The 15663-nt window shown below is 42.9% G+C and overlaps 3 protein-coding genes across 10 annotated transcripts in view; 1 reads left to right on the top strand and 2 right to left on the bottom strand.

Annotated features, from left to right (window-relative positions):
• The first annotated feature begins 58 nt into the window (after positions 1-58).
• LOC135934610 (cuticle protein 76-like) lies at positions 59-1217 on the top strand. Its single transcript, XM_065476500.1, has 3 exons — positions 59-208; positions 268-369; positions 813-1217. The coding sequence occupies exons 1-3, from the start codon at positions 197-199 to the stop codon at positions 1152-1154; spliced, it is 456 nt and encodes a 151-aa protein (XP_065332572.1). The 5' UTR covers positions 59-196; the 3' UTR covers positions 1155-1217.
• Positions 1218-2628: 1411 nt separating this feature from the next.
• Positions 2629-10611, bottom strand: Slik (Sterile20-like kinase). 3 transcript variants are annotated; one of them, XM_065476483.1, is made up of 21 exons: positions 10448-10611; positions 9492-9759; positions 9263-9427; positions 9006-9204; positions 8813-8943; positions 8293-8511; positions 8130-8231; positions 7566-7650; positions 7340-7500; positions 6436-6892; positions 6132-6372; positions 5909-6075; positions 5658-5853; positions 5387-5567; positions 4428-4994; positions 4030-4263; positions 3755-3973; positions 3563-3698; positions 3405-3508; positions 3252-3287; positions 3039-3180 (listed from the first exon to the last, which is right to left on the bottom strand). In XM_065476483.1, the coding sequence occupies exons 2-20, from the start codon at positions 9651-9653 to the stop codon at positions 3255-3257; spliced, it is 3759 nt and encodes a 1252-aa protein (XP_065332555.1). In that variant the 5' UTR covers positions 9654-9759; positions 10448-10611; the 3' UTR covers positions 3039-3180; positions 3252-3254. The 3 variants fall into 3 exon arrangements, with proteins under 3 accessions (XP_065332552.1, XP_065332553.1, XP_065332555.1); XM_065476480.1 differs by lacking the exon at positions 3252-3287 and having other exon boundaries at positions 2629-3180; XM_065476481.1 differs by lacking the exons at positions 3252-3287; positions 10448-10611 and adding an exon at positions 9827-10047 and having other exon boundaries at positions 2629-3180.
• An 887-nt stretch (positions 10612-11498) lies between these two features.
• Positions 11499-15663, bottom strand: part of tutl (turtle) — a 35573-nt gene continuing 31408 nt past the window's right edge. For all 6 annotated transcript variants that reach the window (XM_065476484.1, XM_065476488.1, XM_065476487.1 and 3 more), the window contains one exon: positions 11499-14576. In XM_065476484.1, coding sequence (XP_065332556.1) covers positions 13223-14576 — 1354 coding nt within the window. In that variant the 3' untranslated portion in view covers positions 11499-13222. The remainder of the gene's footprint in view (positions 14577-15663) is intronic.

Raw genomic sequence — 15663 nt, 5'->3', positions numbered from 1 at the left:
TCGCCGTAGAAAAAGCGAAAGTTGTATAACTCGCCGGCTGAATTTGTCTCCGGCGCTTGGTAAGCCACCTATGTGATACGACCCATTTTTCTTCGGCCCTTCCCCACCCCGCGAGAGCAGGGTCCTCTCGTATAAAAGCACCTGATGCTGTCTCAGACCCTCATTGAATACCAACAATCCTCAACACACACCAATCATGGCCTTCAAGGTAATTCAGCAATCGATTCGCCAACGTTCGCACAAACCAAAAATCACTTTCAATTTCAGTTTGTGGTTCTCGCCGCCTGCCTGGCTGTCGCTAACGCTGGACTCGCCGCCGTCGGCGCCAGCCAGCAGTCCACTGTCCGCTCCCTGGACGGCAACTCCGTGGTGCGTTTCCATCTGATCTGATCCAATTTCGGATTGTGAGGCAACGGCGGCCGCTCCTAGAAACAGCCGCTGGCGCCGATTTTTGCGCCGCCTCAATGTCGCGATCATATCGCTAATACAGACTTTTCTAAAATAGCCCCTTGGGGTAATTTGCCGTCTCATTGCAAAATTTTAGTGCACTCTCTCTGATTAGAGTTTAAATCCTTTGCAAAATGCTTTTGGCATTACAAATTTGGAAACTGACGGTAAATATTTTGGTATTTTTAGTGCTGACGGTTTCCCATGCCCACTGGTACAAAATATGTTTTCAAATTAAAGGCTTTTTAAAATTATTGCCGAAAATTATTGCTAAAAAGGCCAGGGGTTAAGAAATCGCGTCTTCAGATATCATTTTTCGCACGCAATTAATCTGGTATATACTAACCGAGTTTTACCCTTACCAGGTGAGCACCTACTCCAAGCAGGTGGACACCCCCTACTCTAGCGTGCGCAAGTACGACACCCGCGTGTCCAACGATGCCGTTGCCTACGCCGCCGCCCCCGTCGCCTACAACACCTATGCCGCCCCCGCTGTCGCCCACGCCACCTATGCCGCCCCCGCCTTCACCAGCTACGCCGCCCCCGCCGTCGCTCACGCCACCTACGCCGCCCCCGCCATCGCTCGCGCCACCTATGCCGCCCCCGCTGTCGCCGCTCACCCCGCCGCCCTCGGAGTTGCCTACTCCGCTGCCCCCGCTGTTGCCCACATCTCCTACACCGGTGCCTACGCCACCTATGCTTACTAAGCTCTGTTAATTTATTTGTAAATTATGTGTGATTAAATTAAGCAAAAGTAAAAAACTATATAATTTATTTTTTATTTACAACTATATTCTTGACCTCCTCTTGCTTACTTAAGTATCTCAATTGAACGTATTACTCATATTATCTTTGCGAACAGGAAAAATCACAGAAAGAATTTGAATCGTGTGGTTTTTATTGCAAACATACACTTCAACATTTATTATAGATTAGACGAATAAAAATTGATTTTAATTAATATTTTCAAGGATATAAAGTTCCAAAACGTTTAATTTAAGCGGCATGTTTTCAATAAAAAAAGTCATTACGAATTGATTAAGACTATTCTACGATTAAAATGTGTTTTTCTTTTCTAGGTTCAATCAATTTCTAAATTTAATTTAAATGATTAAAAATACAGTTCGAAGCGCACTTGTAATCTATTAATTAAGAATTTACCTGAAAACTACCTTAAAAGCTGATTTTTTTATTCATTATGTCATTTATTTATTTATTGGATGTGTATTCTCACACTTGTCATAAATACATTAATGTTATCACGAGTCAAATACAAATGAAAATCACGTGAGAAAGGGCTACACTTCAAGAACACAAAAGTGACTAAGACCCTGCCCTGGAGGACAAAGCCGAAGTAAGCCCAGGCTCACTTGATTGAGAACGAGTGATTGTAATGCCCATATCATGTCTACAAGTTGGTAGGGTTATAAGCAGGTTTTATCTCTCCCAAATCAGTCTAAAAATCCAATAAGAATGTAGGAGGAAAAATAAGAAAGGGAGTGGAAAATGAATTTTCTTTATGAAAATTGCTTGATTTTATCTCCATGGAAACAAGGCTATTTTCATTAATGCGCGCAAGAAAATAACGACCAATATTAAAACCCATGGTTACATCTACTTGTCTTATTTATGAATAGTTCATTTTCTAAGGGAAAATGTGTTATAGGTTCAAGTGTGAAATTGAATTATCAGTTTTACAGAGCAACTTTCGTTTAATGCTTCCAATCTCCATCTTGGTCTATGGATCCGTCAGTTGGTTTTAGCTGTGCTCAGTCTGAGGCAACGTCGACCGCTCCCTATGGCCAGCGGCGCTGTTTATGCCAAGTTGCGTTGCTAATGCAAATTGACAAAGAGCTCAATCACATCGCAATGGATTTCTAGACTAGCCCTTTGGCAAATACTGGCGTAAGCTGAAGCGAAGTGAAATGTCCAATAATTTATTTCTGTTCTCGTTGTCAGAAAAAATTATGTTGATAATTTTCCGTTTATACCAAAATGTCTCGGCCAGCCGCCAGTCAGAAAATAGAAAAACCATTATGTACCAGAGAAAAAATTAGCCTTTGGCCCTTTAGGCAATATATAACTTCCATTTTAAAAATTTTCAGCAGCCACCATCAGCCGCCGCTTAAAATTACGCAGCTGAGACCTTTACTAACAGGTGAATTAGAAAATGAAAATCCCTTGTTTGATAAACTATTTAATGCTGATTATAAGCTATTGCAAGTTCTCTTTTTACAAATTTTAACAATGATAATCGTTGTGATCAAATAATAAATTATAATCGGCTCTGATCGTACTGACCTGAGAACGTATAATGTCAGGCACCATAATTATCCTTTTAAAATACAATACAAATAACAACAACATGGGAATTTCACAACAGTCCCGATAAAAAAGAATTTCCAATCCGAAAACTAAATAAATCTTTTGGCGACCCATATCATCATTTTATTTGCAGTTTGTTTCTCGCAATAAAAAATATTACAATGTATAATGCGTGACCGACATCTCCTTTTCAGCTTGATTATTGTTAAAGGAAATGTATAAAAATAACATGTTGGTACTTCACCCTCAGGGAGCTCAACTGTCGGTGAACGTTGACGAAATGCTGCTCCGAACTGAATTCTTGGAGAAGCTTTCTGCCCGAGGAATGTTATCAATGTCATCGTTGATCATGTGGCCAAATTGCCGCTCCTGCTCGTCGATTTCCTTACAAAATTGCTCTTCGAGTTTCTGCAAATGCGAGTTATTTTAGTGAACCTGTGACGCACTCCAGTGTTGCAAAAACAATCCAAGCAACTTACAATTCAAAGGACATTTCCAGTCAAAAATAATGCACGCTTTAAAAAGGAACCAAAACCTCTCAATTTGATTTCAAAAGTAAGAAAAAATCATGATTTTATGAAAACCAAACTCTGAGACGCGGTGGAACAAATAATATGTGCAGTTCAAATTACCTGTTTTCTGGGCTTCAATTGCGACTTCCACTCCCTGAGCTCTCTGTTATAGCACTCTTCTTGTTCCTTGAGCTTGACGGTCTCATGCTCCATAAGCATTTTTCCTACACAGTCAAAACATCAGTATTTTTGAGCATGAAATTTAAATAAGGTCTCACTTTTCTCATTTTGCAAACCCTCCAGCTCCTTGATGGTTGCCTCACATGACGCTTTCAACTCTTCCACCATCCTCTGGTGTTTCAACTCAAACCTCTGCTGCTCAGCTCTGTATCGTTTCTTTTCATTTTCTTGGAACTGTAATCAGGAAAAGATTTGGGCATTGTAAGACTTCGTCCACTCTCATGTCATACCTTTTTCAGCTGATCTCTCTCTTGGTCAGGATCGATCGAGTGTGTACTGATGCTGATGCGAATGGACTCCCTGAACATCATTTCACGGGCCTTCATTTCGGCCCTGATGCGTTTTAACAATGCTCTTTTTTCCATGGTCGGCCTCTTAGCCAACTCTTCTTCCTTGCGTTGGTTCATTCTCTTTACTTGCTCCAACTCTTTCTCGTGCCGGTTCAACATCTGGAAATCGCATTTGAGTCACGGTCTCATTTGTTGAGATAGTATTTTAAACTCACTTGGTGTCTCTGAAGGAAGAAAATATCTTTCAATTGCCTTTTAGCGAGTTGCTGCTTTTCATGTATGTGTCTTTCTTCCAGCTCCCACAGCGCAGACTCCCTGGACCGCAGGAGCTGTTGTTTCTGCTGCAGGTATTGCCTTTCCATGAGTGCTATTTTCTCTCTGTGAGAATCACTCAATCTTCTCAAGGATGTATCATGATTTTCGTTCAATCTTTCAAGGAATTGCTTTTCCTGAAATTTTGAGAGTGAGAGTAAATGAAGAGAACCAAACGTTGATTGCCAAAATTTCCCAAAACTTTTGTTAATGCTGACAGGGCAACTTAATGAATAATAAATTATACTCGTTTAAAATCTACCATAATATTATTCTAACATAAAGAGTGAGAATTCCTTACCCTTTCAGCTTGCTCAGTTTCAAGCCTGTCTTTTCTGACTCGGAATGCTTGCTTTCTTGACTCTTTCGGCATGAGGTCCACTTCTTGCTTGAGCAGTCTCATCTCGGTCTTCAGGCCCTCCCTGAACTGCTTTAAATCGCGCTCCTGGTCAGCCCGTATCCTCTTCGACTGGAGCCGTAAATCGGCTTCCTGCTGCTGCTCAGTGCGCTCGATTGACTGTCGCTGACCTCTGCTCAATGCATCAAGGTCTGTATCATAGGTCCTCAGCAGGGTCGCCTTCTCCTGCTCAAAGTGCTTCTCCTGCTGCTCCCGCGACAGCTGGGCCTTGAATGTGAGATCCTGGAATTGCTTCTGCTCGTACTTTTGTAGCATCTTGAGTTCCCTGAGCTCTTGCTTCCTGAAAACGTGGTCGTCGTAGACCAGGCCATTTTCGTCATCACCGTAAATGACTTTGCTTGTGGTTGTTGTGACCACGGTTCCGTCAATTTCGAATCTTCGAGTTCGCTTCCTGGTCTTTTTCTTCAGGTTAAGCAGTTGTATGTCTTCTTTCGTTCGTCGGTCTCGTTCCTGAGGAAAAAATTAGAAAACTTCACTTCTTTTTCATTTTGATCCAATATTAACCATTTGCATCCAGCAAACATGTTTAAACAGTTAAATAATTGCTAGCACTGGGCTGGAAGGTCTTTAAAACAAAAAATTAGACAAAATTAAGGATGTTGATAGTATTTTTGAGATTGATACAAATAATACAAATTTAAGTTTTCCATTTTGCGTTATAAATTGACAAAAGTTAACTAACAAAGAACTGTACACCGCACAACAATGTGTTAAGAAAATCCTAATTATGTTAAACAAACATTTGTCTGTGCTAAATAAAAATTGCTATCACAAATTCTTTAAAAAGTGAATATCGATATCATAGAAGAAAAAATGAATTGACCAAAATCGTTTAAACTCACTTTAGGATAGTCAGTCTTTTTGGGACGCAAGACTACATCTTCACTATCAGCATTATCGACTGCATCTCCTCCTTCGTATTTTGAAGGCTGGGGGCTCGACACTTTGATTGATGGCACAGGAAGTGTAGAGTCCTTCCCACTGTCGACACTCTCGGTAGTAGCAATACTTTCCTCATCAGACCTGCAGTGAAAAATGTGTTCGTCACTGACTGCCACCATGATTCGCCCTCTGTGAATTGCGGTGTGATTGCAATTGGGGCGTAATAGAAACCTGTCAAAGTTCTGGGGCGTGGAAAGTGGCGTGCTATCCAGGCCATTCGGCTCCCTCTGCCTTGATTTGACTGACTCTTTGGCTTCGCTTTGATTATCCTTCACAACCACCACATTATCAACGTCCGTGCTCTCCTGAGTAGTTCCTTCCACTACCACGGATGTTGGTCTTACGGCGTGATGATCATCGTCTGTACCTGGCCATAATAATTTATTTTAGAAAAGTATTTTATTTCAAAGTAGGCAACTTACCAGCTTCACTTTTACCACTGCTGCTCTGTGCCACTGAAGAGATATCAGAGGCAGCGTCACCATGATGGGTGAGGGAAGAGGAGCACGAGCTTGAGTCTTTGACAAACTCGTCACCCCCCTCGCCCACGGTCACAACAGAAACGTGACTTGTGTCCAAATAATCATGTCTTGAATATAATGTTAAGATTAAAATTGGAAACATCCAACTAACATCTTCCATTACCCTGTCTTTTGGAGCGCGCTGAAGTCACTTGACTCTTCTGGTTCGCCGGCCAGACTCGGATTGATTATTAGCACCTCGCTTTCGTCCAGTTTCAACCCATGACCATTTGACTGGACAAAACTGATGGACGTGTCTGGATTCTCCATCGATGGCAAAATGGACAATTCCTCGTCAGTTGACGATTCGTTCAGAAGAGTCTTATTGTTTTCATTTGCAACTATCACAACCTCTTCGGTTCCAACTGGAATTGAAAAAAAATCCATTCTAAATCTATCTGCAATGAAAATAAAGCAACCCAAGAAACCTTGAGGCAAAGCTGATGGCACAGGAGTTGCAGGCGTGGACACGACTACGGTCAACGGCTCATCCACAGAATTCGTCATGACTGTCACAGTGGATGTACTTTCGTTCAGCACCAAAGGAGGCTCGACGACAACAGGAGCGGAGATAATCACAACTTCACTTGTTGAATTGTTTGCCAACGATCGCGCTGGCACAATATCCGGGGAATTCTCCTCTCTGACTGACTCGGCAGCTGGACTCTCGACGACTTCTTCTTGAGGCTCGTTTGGTTCGGCTTCATCGACAGTTGGCTCCTTAAGTTCTATGAATTCAGCGTCCACATCTGAGGGGTGGATTGGAGGCGTAACTACGACTGGCGGGGGAGGGGCTCGGCCTTTGTCGCGCGATAACTTCCGCGAGTCTTTGGCTGGCTCTGACTGGGCAGGCATTGGTGGAGGCACTGGTGGCTCGGGGATAGCCTGTAATCATAGATATATTTATAAATAAACGATTGATTAAAAGATGTTTTAAGGAGCAATTTTTAGTCATATCCTTTTGCTAATCAAAGCAAGGTAAAAAGGTCTTTAAACTGCACGGAATCCATACGGATGTTCCCTACTTCAAAGTTTGTAGCACAATTTCAGGGGCATTATGAGGTGTTTGATGGTCCATCCCGTCAAAAATTGAAAATCTCAGGCAACATAAAACTGCTTTTAATTTTTATCTTATAGTTAATAAAACTCATTCATTTGAGCCAAAACAGGCTTGTTTTTAAGTCCAATATTAAGGAAAATTTCTAAAAATAGAATTGTAATGATCATCTACTGATTTGAACCCCACATGAGCTTAAAGTAATAACAACCACAATTAGCAACAAATCAATGAATGAAATATTTTGATAATTTTCGGTAAGAAAATTAACCTACTTCTTTTTCGGGTGGTGATGGTGGAGGAGTTAATGAATTTGGGAGAATGTTTTCTTCCTGAGAAGCAGTGGGGGAAGAGCTAATCTTAGGTTTCTTTGACTGAATCTGCTCTTCGTCCATTGATTCTCTCTTGGGTGCCTCTTCCCTCTCCTTAGCTGGCCCTGCAATTAATAAGCAATAAAACAATTAAGAGATGCTTGAGCACATTTATCAGTTGGGAGCTTACGCTTCTTCTCTGCCTCCCTCTTTGCCGCAGAAGAGTCATCTTCGCCAGCCTCCAGCTCCAGAGGGAGATTGGGCCTGCGCGGCTCCTGTTACATCCATTCAGCATGAGAAATTGAAAAATATTTTCCAAAAAAGAAATTTAAATGCTAGGCTGACTGCAGAGGTTTCAGCTGCGGTTTGTTTAAATTTTATTTTCGCACGCGTCTGAGACCTCAAGTCTGATTATGGTTGGGCTATTTGCTAGATGGTCAAACAAAATTTATATCGCGTTTTTGTTTTAACGCGACTTGATACTTTGTTGGTAAAAATGCTACTTAAAAACAAAAGGAACATGCGTTTGGCTAAGAATGAATTTCGAAATATGGCATGCATCATGAAACGACGACAAACTGACCATCAATACTGCCACTTACCAATTCTTTGATAATGTTTCTTTTGTTTTTTCTGTTTTCTACCTCTCTATTATTGTAAGCATGAAAAATAGTGTAAAGATATACAAGTTGTTAGGAATTTGGATTAGAAAGCTAGCAATCAAGTGGCGCTGCGATAAATTCATAAAACTGACCTCTTCGTCGTCTTCCAACTCCTCTTCAACTACCTCAGCCTTATACTCGAGCAATAAATCACGAATGGGCTTAGAGTCCAATTTGCAGTCTATGAACGGAAGCTAGATGCCACAGATAAGGATTAGACTGACTGTTATCAAACAGCTACGAGGAAATAAATACCTTGAGCAAAGTTTCTGCAAGAGGCCGTTGGACCGGGTCTTTGATAAGACACGCAGCAATAAAATCATTAAAGTCTTTTGACCACTTGGACGGCTGATCCAGTTTTGGGGGCTCCGACTTCTGGATTTTCAGCAAGACTCGCATGGGAGACATTTCGTGATTTGGCGGTTCCATCTGAGCAAACTCTATCAAGGTGATGCCTAGTGACCAAATGTCGACCTGCAAACAATCACATTTTTTTTAAAGAAATATATTTATTTTGAAAGCTACAAAAGTCCAGCCAATTCCGGAGAATTAACGGCTGGTGCTTATTCTGCTACACAAGGCAGCATACTTTTAGTACATTAATGTGCAAATTACATCAATCAAATATTTTTAATGCAGTGTCGTCATTGAGAGTCCATTCGATTTTTAATAAGCTACTTGTTGATGTTTCGCTTCACAACACATTTGTCAGTTAAAATTTTAAGTTCACTTGGTAACATGTTTCCTAGAAATTAAAGATACCTCACAAACATACCTTAAAGTCATAAGGATTATCCCTAAACGTTTCACAGAGAACGACTTCAGGCGCCATCCAGTAAGGAGTTCCAATGAAAGTGTCGTGCTTCTGCAGGGTAAACTTGTTTTTGGCAGACACCCCGAAGTCGGCTGCACGCATGAAAGTGTTAGCATAATTCGCAGAGCCAAACAGTCGTCCGTTTTATATATACCTAATTTGACGCCGCCAGCCATGGTCAACAAAACGTTTCCAGCCTTCAGGTCACGGTGAATTACTTTGGCTTTGTGAAGAAAGTCCAGTCCCCTGACCATCATTTGACACACGTACGCAATCTGCTGTTCAGTCAGAGGCTTTTCCAATTCTATCATAATTGAGTCCAAAGCACCACCATCACAGTATTCGATCAACATCTGCAAGCATTGAAACTCCCTTGAGTTCGTGAAAAAAGGCACTTTTGAACAGCACTACCCAGAGTTTGCCATCAAAGAAGTACGATTCATGGAGGTCCACCACATTTTGATGCTTGCAATCAGAGAGGATGTCAATCTCAATCATAAAGTCAGACAGTTCATCCTCGCCCTCAAGGGCGCACCGTTTCGCTGCTGCGTAAATGTCTGTGCCTCTTCTTCGAGCCTGAGGACAAATACCAATGGTTACGCGTCGTGGACGAAACTTCTAGCAGCAAACCACAACTCACCTTGTAAACTTTGCCAAAGGCTCCGTCTCCGAGTTCACCGACCATTTCCCATGTCTCCTCTGGGTCGATGTCCATTTTAATATTGTTGAAGACCTTTTTCTTCTTCGCGTCGCCCCCACCACCGAGGTGGAGCACCTTCTTAAGGTTGTTGAAGAAAGACATTTTTAGAGGACCCCCAAACGCCGTTTAAAATTCACAGAGAGGAAAAAACTGGGCTTCAAAATTGAGGGCCTCTCGGCAAACGCATGGTGAGCAATTAACGGTACACCTGCGAACAACAAAAACAAACAAAATTATGTAGATATGACGCATTAATGCGGACAGCGACGAGTGACCTTGACACCGAGGGTGAGCCAAGAGTGCGGCACCCGCCGAGACGGCACGCGGCTGGAATGTGCGAGGCGACCGCAAAACAGTCGTCGCTCGCCAAAATGGGCACTGGCATGGGTGAAGGGCGAGTAATCGAGTGGAAAACAAATTGAATTAACCACCTCCCTCCCATCGAATTGGGTTTTGCGGCGAAAGTGGTGGAAATTGGGCCGCTTTCGCAGCCAGAACAGCCGTGTGCAGTCGAATTATGCGGTTAGGGGCGAAGTAAAATTAATGGCATAAGAAGTCATTTGTCAGTATATCCGTGTTAGGCAGAGGAAATGACACGAGAAGTGAAGGAAAGGGGCGTTCTGCCACCGAGCGTCAAAGGAAAACACACAAGACGCCGTCACGCACCAAAATAGGCTCGTGTTTTTTGCAATATCCGTGCGATTCGTGAATACGTCAGCCGAGCGATCGGCATTTCGCGGACACGAGCGGTGCGATCACCGGTGGTTGCGGGGGTGCAAAAGTTTTGCGCACACGCCAGCAAAGAAGAACGCAAGCAATTCGTAGTCCGCCTGTTCTCTCTTGGCGCAGTGCAGGCCAATGCACCAAAATCGGCGCCCTTATGCACATCTACTCACGTGTAATCGCTGCTGCGGTGTTGTCTCAGGCGACACTGATGTGTTGCGGCGTTATCAGTCGGCCCTCATCGCTTTAATCCTGTGCCTGACTGCGAAATAGTTCCACTTTCCGATATCATTCATTTAGGGTGTAGCCATTGAACAAAGAGGTCTGAGGTCTGACGTCTGACGGGCAGAACGCATGCGCTCTGGCTCCTACTTCGATCGGCACGCGCGGCGGCAAATTGTTAAATCACTCACAGCTCACAGGAAGAAAAATTGTTGTTTCTTATTAAGTGCCGGTGCCGGATAAATTAGAGGCGGTGGCATCAATTAATGACAGTTTTACTTAAGGCCGGGATGGGTAGATTAGCTGCTAACGCTTTTTCTCATTAGTCGCTGCGGCGCAATTATTCAATTATTATAATAAAATTATTACTTAAGACATGGGAAAATTAGTACAACTTTGTTGTTAATTTAATGTTTTGTATTTTTACAGAAACGCTCGCTTCTTATAGAAAATGCAGCGGTTAATTAATAAATATTTTGACTTACTATTATTTTTCTTACAAGCGACGAAGCAACCAATGCTGCTTCACTTTAATAAAATCCGAATATTTGGCAGGGCTCTACTAATTGTAAGCTCTTTTACTTATGTATATTGTTAGATTGGTAGAGAATTATACCGCACGAAATTTCATTGAAGTTAAAATTTTGGATTTAAGGTTAATAACCCATTTTATGAAATGGAGGAAATGCCTTTGTTCAGCTAGTTATAATATAATTATGTAATAACTGTTAACTCTTATTATTCTTAAGTCCCTACTAAAAATATTTTTCGTCCATACACATGCGTTTGGTTTTTTTATCTAGCAATAAGTACATGAAAAACCAATTTAAACTTCGTTAAGAAAAACAAAAAAAAACAAGTAGATAGACATAGATCGACCTCATTAGTTGTAATAATTATAAAATATTATTTTACACGATTAACATTTTGTTGACGTTTGAAAGAAGGCTCGTGTAAGCACGCGAGGTATCAACAGGGTTGCAAGAAATGAAAATTGAGCGATATCATTATTCTTTGGTACTTTACTGTGCCAATAATTTGTGCCAACAATGACAAGTACACAAGTCAAACTTTTTAGAGTAATAAAGATGGAGCCGTTTTCTTGATCAGTTTCTCACAGACGCAAACGCACCAAAGGGCTCTCGACGGACTGTGAGGCGCCTTTCGCGCGGTCTCTTCTGTTGTTTCAAGTGAGGAGTGTTCGTTTAGATAATTCCATCTTCACTTTCTGTAATATAGTCACAACAGGGTTTACCTGCCTGCCATCTCTCGCGCAAACGATATCAAAATAACTACGCTCGGACTGTCCGGCACACTACCGTCCAGCCGGACTGTGCTGACAAGAGGTAATCTTCTCAATATAATTGTAATTTATATTTTACGAGACCTAAAAACTGTTAGTGGCGAGCAGACGCACTGATCTCTATTTTTGTCTGAAGGAATTTTTAGAGTTTTCTTTTCATCTCTTTTTGTATTTTTTCAATATAATTTAACGTTTCGTGAGCAAAGTACTGAGAGTAGTGACGAGTCGTCTTATTTTTGTAATTACCCTCTTGCATACAGCAGTGGAATGTACAAGAATAAAGATGAATAGAGAGTGTTTGGTTGCATTCTTTCTTTCTTTCTCTTGGTAATTCTCAATCTTTTATGTCAACTAGATAATTAACCATCCCTGCACGTTATCAATGTAATAATAATTGAATTAAAGACAGAGAATATTGCATCAGGCATACATTCGTCTTTTGTGTCCATAATTTATACATAACGTGAGGTGTTCCTCACCTAATTGTACTCTAAAAAAGAGTGGGCACAACCAACTAAAAGGAGGCTAGAGATTGCAATTGATACGTACGGGGAATGAAATCAAAGAACACAATAAATGGCGGTGGGGACGGGTGCTAACGAGACACATCATTTCATCGAGACAATAAATATAGCTTCATTTTAAAAAACAAAATCATCACTTAATGTAAGTATATTACATTTTTCAAATGCCAATAAATATATTTATTTCCTTTTAGTCATTTCCAAAATGAAAAAATAAATAATGTCAATAAATATAATAAATGCAAGTAGATAATAAAATTAAGTATCTTTTGTGTGTTTGTGAGTCGCTACATTTCCGAGACAAGTTAACCAATCATGGCTATTCCGCTGCGTGTTGCAACAACATGAACATATTGTGTGTTTTTTTTACATTTTCGTGGCCTCATTCGCTTAGTCGAAACAAAATTGATATTCTCGAGGCTGCGAATTTGGGAAAAAGTTCTCTTACACTACCTCCCGTTACTATTTTTGTAGAATTTCTTCTGCGTCATATAGTTTTAAAATTTTTGATCTTCGTCCATTAATTAACTGCTTAATTAGAATCATATATTGTTCTTTGCTAAACACTTTTGTTTTCCATACATTAAATCACCTGCCACAGACTGCTAGAGGTACTTACAGACTCTTCTTTTTTATCAAATTTATACATGTACAAGGCGCAATACCATATTAACTATAAAATACTGCGTGTTTTAGAAGTTCTTCTTGTAATTGGAGTGACTTACATGCTTACTTATTGATATAACTACACGTCAGTTCCATCACCCAATCAACAAACAACCGATCAACCAACAAACTTCGTCGCTAAACCTGCTGCACAATTATTTTAGAATTTATTTGCTTTGGGTCGTGGAGCGTGGGTGGCGAGTCTAATCTGAGTCCATATCTTGTGGCGTGTGTCAGCAGGCACTCTCCAGCTGCTGCTGTTGCTGGCTCTTGTTGCGGCGGCGCGCCTGCCGTTCGCGGTACTCTTGGAACTCCTGCTTCATGGCCTGCACGCGCGCCTCGATGTCCTGGTGCTTGGCCGCCGACGACGACCCGGTCAGGCTGAGCGAGGTGGTGCTCAGAAAGGTGTTGTACGCGTCCGACGGCCCGCCCGGCGACGGCGTCGGCACCGGTGTGTTTAGGTCAGCATCAAACTCATAGTGGTCGTCGACGCTGGCGTCACGGCCGGCAGCCGACGTAGGCGACTCATAGGGCGGTGGTGGCCACGCTGACATCACATACAAGGGCAGCGGCTTGCGCAGCCACGAGGCAAGGGGTGGCGGGGGCGGTGGACGGTAGGGGGGACCCGGCAGTGGCGGTGAGCGCGACGAGCTGCCCGTCTGCTGAGAGTTGTTCTTGCTGCCGAAGCCGCTGCTGCTCGAGCGGCTCTCGGGCGAAAGCTCGTGCGGTGACGGTCGCGACGGACTGCCACCACGTAGCTCTGGAGCGGAGCGAGCGTGTCGCAACGCGGCGCGCCGGCCGCCGCTGCCGGGTGATGGCCGCGCCCGCACCGACCGCGGCAGCAGCGCCCACTGGCCGCCGGGTTCCGGACTGCTAGGCTGCAGCGGCCGGAACAGCGGCGTCGTGTGCACGTGGCGGCCCGAGAGGCGGTGCTGTGCTGGCTGGTGAACGTCGACGCGTACGTGCTGCCACCGCGGCGACACCTCGGCGTGGATGGCCTGCAGCGAGGGCAGCTCCTGTCGGTAACGCTCATGCGTCGAGCGCAGCGAACTGGCCACCTGGCTCGGCGTTGGCAGTGAAACGTCTGGCATGAACATGGAGCTTGGCTGACGCACCGAGCTGAGGTCGCTGAAGTTATGCAGGGGCCAGGTGCCGGTACTGAGCGGACCAGGTGACGAGGCGCGCATGATGGCGTGTCGCAGTGGCTGCCGCGGCAGCGTGTGGCTCTCGCCTGACGCCTCCGATCGCATGCTCGGCGTCGCTAGGATGGGCCGCCGCCAGCCGGCAGGCTGCCCTAGCATCTCGCGGTGCGCGGCTGCAAAGCCGCCCTCGTCGCTGCTGCTGCTGCTGGCCGAGTCGAGCACGAATCGGCCGTCGGCAGCGCGCGCGATGCTTGACAGCGGGTAGACCATCTCGCGACGCACGTAATACGCCCGTAGCTCCACTTCTGAGTCGGTCGAGCGGGCGCCAAACGGGGATGGGGAGGGGGATGGGTTCTCAGGAGGGCGGCGGAGGCCGGAGAGGAAGAAGGCTCCAAGGCGTTTTACGGCCCCGACGGTCACAGCTGGTATTCGGCGCGAGCTAGATCTGCGAACGATGGTTACAATTAGCAAAAAAATTCAATTTTCTATTCAACCATTCACAGGACAGTGAAGCTTAGACGGTTTGTATTTTTTCTATACCGAATAAGGTGATTTAGATTATCGCTTGTGGCCCAATTATTATGTAGCTTATGCTTAAAATGTAATTTTCATTATCCTGTATTTTTTCATTTTTTTATTTTACAGTACAGTAGATAGAATGAAACCCTTAAAGGCATACCATTCCTTGGATATTGTAACGCACGAAACAAGTTTCTTTATAACTTAAGAAAAATAACCTACTTTCAGCTGAATAAAAAATAAATATAGTTCAAGCTTCTATTTTTTTTTAGCGTACAAAATATAGTTTTGTTTTCCTTCCCAATTTAATATAACTTCAATACTAGTTAAGACAAAATGATACAATAATAATTATGTTCTGAACATTAATTGATGTTTGTAAAAACTGCAAACTGAAATGATGCAGCTAATTAAATTTTTTTTGGGTTATATTTTGAATGAGGATTTGTATCTTCTTTCCGAGTTGTCCTTGGTGGTCCAGCCCCCCGTTCGAACTTTTAACACTGTCCCAAAAGTCAAAATCACCATTATTTACATGCAGGATTTCTTAAAAAAATTTTGAATAAGCCTTAAAATGCAAATTAAAAGCAAAAAATTTGGCCACTTGTTTAAAATGTAAAAAGAAGCAAAAGGTGTTGTTTTACACAGATTTCAGCCAAATTTGGCAGATTTATATATTTTTTAACATATATGATTTAATAAGCTAAAAAGTAAGATTCATACTTATTCAAATGGTCTCGTGACGATTGGAAACCAGGCAAAAGTCAACCATCTAAATTTCAAAGCCCATATGTCATTCACAAAGTTACAAACAAAAATAGGAGTCGGGGGAAGGGGCAAGTAATGAGGTCAAAATGAGGCGGTGTTGAACTCTCAATGACGGAAAACTGGAACTATACAACTGATGCTTGACTCTCGTGTATGAATTAAGCAAAGTTTATTCCACATGACATACAAGTTGAACTCTGGTGGGAGGGTACAAACACTCAAAGACTTGCTGGCGAGCTCGCCTT

Source organism: Cloeon dipterum, chromosome 1, assembly GCF_949628265.1.
Source record: "Cloeon dipterum chromosome 1, ieCloDipt1.1, whole genome shotgun sequence".
NCBI lineage: Eukaryota > Metazoa > Arthropoda > Insecta > Ephemeroptera > Baetidae > Cloeon > Cloeon dipterum.
The sequence above is the reverse complement of the archived record's forward strand: the minus strand, read 5'-3'. Positions and strand labels throughout refer to the sequence as shown.

Bases quoted from the DNA above. Each gene is read 5' to 3' on its own strand.
- LOC135934610 (XM_065476500.1), top strand. The intron at 370-812 runs GTGCGTTTCCAT...TACCCTTACCAG, and splicing joins CCCTGGACGGCAACTCCGTG to GTGAGCACCTACTCCAAGCA.
- Slik (XM_065476480.1), bottom strand. From the start codon at position 9,653: ATGTCTTTCTTCAACAACCTTAAGAAGGTGCTCCACCTCGGTGGTGGG. The intron at 8,232-8,292 runs GTATTTATTTCC...TGTGGCATCTAG, and splicing joins TTGCAGAAACTTTGCTCAAG to CTTCCGTTCATAGACTGCAA. The intron at 6,076-6,131 runs GTAATGGAAGAT...ATTATATTCAAG, and splicing joins AGCGCGCTCCAAAAGACAGG to ACATGATTATTTGGACACAA.